At 44.0% G+C, this 6,230-nt stretch overlaps 1 protein-coding gene across 3 annotated transcripts in view; it reads left to right on the forward strand.

Moving 5' to 3' along the window:
* The window catches only part of LOC134669026 (zinc finger homeobox protein 4), a 152,887-nt gene extending 147,154 nt beyond the window's left edge, over window positions 1-5,733 (forward strand). For 2 of the 3 annotated variants that reach the window (XM_063526545.1, XM_063526546.1), the window contains exon 5: window positions 2,430-5,733. In XM_063526545.1, coding sequence (XP_063382615.1) covers window positions 2,430-3,043 — 614 coding nt within the window. In that variant the 3' untranslated portion in view covers window positions 3,044-5,733. The remainder of the gene's footprint in view (window positions 1-2,429) is intronic. The other variant, XM_063526547.1, reaches the window with a different exon arrangement.
* The last annotated feature ends 497 nt before the right edge of the window (window positions 5,734-6,230 follow it).

Genomic DNA, 6,230 nt, shown 5'->3' on the forward strand with positions numbered 1-6,230 from the left:
GTTGGAATTTAACAAATTCGTGCAAAAAAAACAGCAAATAAAATTTTAAGTGAATGTTTACTGAGGAAAACATTTCTACCTAATCGCTTCAAATCTCTGTCGTTTAGATGTCGCTCAGTCCCTTATTTTGCCCAGTCTAATTACGATCCATCACGCCGGACTGACTCGTATCACTTCGAACTGCCCTTTAGATAGTTGATACCTTTAACCAACGTCGAAGTAAATGTTTATTTACCATTTAATGCTAATACCTACATACATACTCCAAATGCCATGTTACAGAAGAAAAGAAGTACCTAGACTTTAAAAAGCTAATTAAAATTTGTAATTGATTATAGCCTACAGCTCTGAAGTCAGTAGAAGCCCTGAACAATGCGTCCTCTAGTCCAATAATAGCTTCCTTAATGAGATGTAAATGAGCAGAGAAACGCCGTCGCCAGCGCGTTATAATAACGCGTAACGACCTACAAGTCCGGATTAAGAAGCCCTTTGACTTAAACCTGGCTACCAAAGAAACTGACCATTCCACGCGCTTTCCTAACAATGCAAAACGAACTCTAAAACCAACGGAGTAAAGTTTAATTTTGATGTTTGATTTACGTTTCTTGGATGCGATGTGTGGTCGTTTTAGTATCACAATAGTGTGGCTATTTTGTAACTAATTGGCAGAAAGGGTTGCGAATTAACGTCAGGGCCGCGGCGTGTTGTGGCAGCCGGCTTTGTGCTCCGTAAATACCTCGTTTATAGGTTTCAATTATACAATCATGCAGATAGGTAGGAATGCTTTGGTTGGAAGCAAATATCCTTAATCAAATTGGATTGATCAAAAAGACTAGAGCATCTAAAGGCTTGTCTTTTTAAATTAATGAATATGGTTCATTTTCCACCTAGTTGAACTTTTAGCTCAGCCAGACAGCCATACGTCAATCCTATTAAAGTGGTGGAACATTTGGCCATTTACGGCGATCATTAGCATGTCGATCCGTGACATGCGTATGAGCAACGCCCGCTGCTGTTCTCATTACCAAGCCCACGATCCACCAATCGGAGCGGGCGATTGTTAACAGCCTGATTGAAAGCTATGCTCCGTTTCGCACGACATTATTCAAGCAGATTCCCGCATGAGATTAGGCCGGGATCGCGTCGGTGCAGAGATAAGTATAACTTAGGAGTCTGTAGGCAGTTCAAGCTATGATCGTATAAAGCTCGGTTATAAAGTACATATTTACTTCCTGATGATATTTACGACTTCTATGCAAGGTTGTACAAAAACATACAAGGTACAGTCAGCTGCAGAGATAGCTGCACCCCCCTGCAAATGAATTTATATACAGGGGGGTTAGTTATTTCTACAGCCGACTCTACATCTCAACGTATTTAATATGAAAATAAATGTCACTATCTTTTACTATTTAATTTTCATTTCTTATGCAGCGGCGTTATAATTATAGGTAACTGATGGCGAAGTTTTTAAATATTTAGTTAACTGTTAACGTTATTAGTGTCGAATCGAATCCACTCATCAGTTACTTTAAAGGTGTCCATTCCAAAAAGTTAATATGTATCCGTAGGGCCCTGAATCTTTTAAAATAAATTTCATCTAGCTACTTCATTATACAGTTCGCACTAGCGATATAAGGCCTGGTACCTTTTAACCAGAGAAAATAGGAGGGAAACTGGAGCGGGTATCTGTATCGGTGCACAATCGCTCTTGTGGCATGGCCCTTACTTTGAGGCTGGTATGTATTATGCATTCGCGAATATAGCCCGCATAAAGCAGCGTCCGAATCAATTACAGCGCGGGGCTCGTTAGAAACGCATCACGCATGTAAAATAACCTGCGCGAGCGACTTTCTTGATCCTGGAACAATGGCGAGCCCAAATTGGGTGGTGATAGTGTCTTTTTGGTTCGGTTTATATCTATGACAGCTGGTGCGAGTATTGTTCGGAACTAGTTTAAATTGCTATGTTTAGTTTAAATAGTTTACACGATACTATTTGTTGACTTAAAACAAACATTTGTTGGTAGGTACATAAGTCAATTTACAGGGTTTAAAACGTACAATTTGTAAAGGCATTAGTAGCGACGATGACCCTCACTGTAAGAGGCTTAACCCCTTTGCAGCCGCGTCTGAGAGCTCGCAAGAAGGCGTTACACATGTCGATACTTAACCCTATAGACCGTTGATTTATTTATAGCCGTATTGCGAGCTATTTATACTGTGTCAAGTACACATACACATACTTTGCTTAAAGATGCAAATTCCCATTTTGTTTTAACTGAAAAGCAAGTGTTATCATGATATGTTATCTTACCTGCCTATTTCGTACTTTACCTTACAGGATAGGTAAGATAAAGTAGACACAGTTATAAATTTAGTAAATAACCAAAAAACAAGAAGACTAACGTAAGGTTTCATTTGTTACAGGTGGCAACCCTAGCGCCCCGCAACCTCAACCACAGCCGCAGGGTCTGATCGTGGAGACGGGCAACGGCGCCAGCGTGCTTCAGCTGCCGGCCACCACGCTCGAGCAGATCCGCCATATCGCCTCCGACCCTGGAGCGTCGACCTTGCGCCTCCCACCGCCCGCGCCTGAACCACCTGCCGGCGCCCGCGAGCTCGACTTCGATCTCTGCTACGTGTGCAAGCACTGCAAAGTAGCATTTCCCTCGCCCGGGCCACTGCAAGCGCACCAAGCTCGTTCGTGCTACGCGGGCCGAGAGAACGCGCGCGGCGTTATCAGAGTCGTCCAGCCCGCGCTTGAGTGCCGCGCCTGCCCCGGGGAGCGCTTTCGCACAGGGGTAGACTTCCGTCGACATGCGGAGACAGAAGCGCATTTAAGGAACGCGGCGCCACCTCCGCCCCCTCCCGCCGAACCTTTGACGCACGAGATGGAGGACGTGGTGAACCAGATCACTCTGTTGGCTGCACGCGCCGCGCAAGACGCCTCATCTCCGAAGGATTCCAACGCCAACTTCTGCGCGCCTAGCCCCCGCTTTCCCCCGCCCGGCGAATTACCCCTGGCCAGCGCCGGACACTAATCCTAATCTGACGAAATGTATAGTTACTATCCTAGAGCCCCTCGCTCTCTCCGTTGTCCGACAACGCAGCAGTTCACTATTAGATCTTAACGCTTCTTTTCGTTGATGAATGTAGCCGCAGAAGCGGCACTTTCCTAATGAAACATTTAAAGCTTTTAGTTTAAGTATTAGGTTAATCACGAGCCGACCGTCGTCCCGTTTTAGAATCTAGTCGGCGGGCTGCGCCGACGGCCGGCGTTTAGTCGGCGGGTCGACGGCGCCGTCGCCGCGCGCCGCGCACTGGGAGGCGGCCGCGGCGAGCGCCGCGCGGCCGCGTATCGCGTGCGCACTCATATCATACGTTAGACAGGTTTTATTATATACGTTTATCGTGACAGCACGCGACCGCGGCCGCGTCGGCGCCTTCTCTTCTTTAACATCAACTCCCAGGAAAGCAAGTTCCTATCTTTATGGCATATAATATTATCGATATTGATAATTACGATTTAATTATTGTTTAAAGCTATGTAATACATACATATAATCGTTCTAATTTTAGGCATAGATACGTTTTCGTAAGAAGTTCCTGACGCATCGTAAATGTATGAAGATATATATAGTGATATACGTATATGATTTTTTAAAACATGAAGCGAAGTTAGGTACGTATGTTAAGCAGTAGAGCGGTGGCGGCCCCGCGCGGTCCCAGCTCGCCGGGCGCGCCTGTACGCGGGCTCGCCGCGCGTTACCTTTCGATGAAAGTGATGTCTGTGCAGGCCAGGCCACGGCCGCGCCCGAGCCGCCCGCGGGCCGCGACACCGCGTAGGCTTATTGGTAACGGTTAATTATAATTATTATCGTAGCAAACTTTTCCAAAACGAACGAACTCGAAACTCGGGCTGCGCGCCAGCGCTCAGCCTACCTCGCAAACAAGTGAGTTTATTTTGGAACTAAGTGTGATTCTTGAATTTTTATTGATATAGTAATGATTATTAGTAGTGGCGTAAGTGAGTCCAAGGGCATGGAGGTACATGCGGCGCGGCGCCGGCGACGCGGCCCTCTCGCATGTACATTCATCACTTTACCGTGTGCGTGGAGTCCCTTATATTTTCGATGGCACAGATCAAGTTATTTGAAATATTTCACATATTTACATTTTATCTAGTGGAGTTTACTACAATATTTTATCTACGAGTGAATCCTACTACAACATTGATTTGTTTTTAGTAAAGTGCAATGTTTTATTCCACCGGTTACCGGAGGTCCTTGTTATCCTATAGGTATGTGTGCAATGACTGCGCGCGCGTGCCTCCGCCTCCGACCCGCCTCGCTCTGTTCGCTACTGGAGCTACCTATACCAACGTTTTGATTGAAAATTTTATTCCACTCTCAATATTGAGGAAATTATAGCGAAGAGGGCGCTTAGTAACTTCGTAATGCAGACGAAATCCTTGGAGATACGGGAAAATGCTACTATTTACATTTAGTCCTTGAGCTGTACGACTCATATTACCTATAATTCGTCTCTACGACAATTACTATGCAAATTTAAACTTTCGACAACTATTTAAAAGTGATCATGCTTATATTTAAAGCATTAGTTGCCCCAAATCGAATGTCGTACGAGTCAAATGTCTGCAATTATATTTCTAGAGGGACGACACCACCATCGAGTGTGGTCGGGAGCGGAGGCGACGCGCCCGCGAGTTGACGCGAAGGCGCGCGTTACTACAACATATTATTTTATTTGGTGGTTGAGTACATGAGTTAAGACTAAGTATTACGAGCGACTGCTCGCGCGGTAGTTGTTGAAGTTGTGTTCGCCCGCGCTCCGCGCCGCACCGCGCTGCACCGCGCCGCGCCGCGCCGCGCCGGGCCGCTCTAGGTTCCCTAGGAGTTTTATTTGGATCGGTTTTGTAATCGGAAGTATGTAAGTTTGAGTTAGCGTAGGTGGACAAGTCGGTAGTGCGATTGTGTCTCCGCGGACGTCAGCCCGCGGAATGAATCATGGTTCCTATGTATATTTCAATATTATCGCATCTAGAGTTTCACTATACTTTCCGAATACAAATTTTAATATTTAAGATTAATTCGGATTAGTCTGTTGTATCTGCTGCAGAGTGCCCACGGCCATGTTATTTGTTTATTTGTATAGGATACTTCTCTTTGTTTTATCATTTGTATAAATGTAATCTCAGTGTACCTTGATATTAATTATTATATTTTTTTGTTATTCTATAAACATGAAAGTGTGTAGACTGTCCTAATCCTATAGGTAATGTTGGTTACGAATAAGTTTACGATCGTAAAAAGGTAGCACTTGTGTCTATCATAGTTCCTAATACTGTGTAAACGAGAACTTATTTTAAAAATTCTTTACTAGTGAAATATACCGTTCCTACTATTTTAATCTAACGAAAAATGTTATACTGATCCAAATGAATAAATCATTTTCAAATTGTAATATTTTATTGATGCTTCGAAATGTCAATTTGTTCTTAATTTGTTGATTGGTGTGATTTGGTAGCAAATGTTTGTCACTTCTCCGAGAAATATTGTTTAAGCTAATTTCGTAGCGTTTAGTTTCTTGTACCGCATGGCTGCGCGTAGGCCTCTACGCGCTACGCGCTACGACCGCCGTAGCCACAACAGATAACGAATACATTGTCAAGTGTAAATGGTAAAAATAAACTCAAAGTTAGTTTATCAGATGACGGAGTTTTATTTTGCTATCCTCCAAATAACTGTTTAGGACTTCATAATAATGCAAAATCATGTGAGTATAATACGAGCGTAGTTCATAAACTGGCTCAAGTACACATGGGGAGCATTTTCCTCGTATTAGAATGAATTCTCAAGCGCAAGAGGGTAACTTAACAAGGAACAAGCATTTGATAAAAGAGGTAAGTATCGTTAGAGAAACAACTAGGTACCTAAGTTGGTGATTCGAGTGCCTGCAAGGGTTTACTTTTAATAATTCTGTGGATAATATTCAGCAGCAGTACCGTTTTACTACATTTTTTTATACCACATCGGTGGCAAACAAGCATACGGCCCGCCTGATGGTAAGCAGTCACCGTAGCCTATGAACGCCTGCAACTCCAGAGGTGTTACATGCGCGTTGCCGACCTTTTAAAAACCTGTACACTCCTTTTTTGAAGAACCCCATACTGTAGACCCTCGGGAAAACCTCGGGAGGGAGCTCATT

The sequence above is a fragment of the Cydia fagiglandana genome, chromosome 11, assembly GCF_963556715.1.
Source record: "Cydia fagiglandana chromosome 11, ilCydFagi1.1, whole genome shotgun sequence".
NCBI classification, from domain to species: Eukaryota; Metazoa; Arthropoda; class Insecta; order Lepidoptera; family Tortricidae; genus Cydia; species Cydia fagiglandana.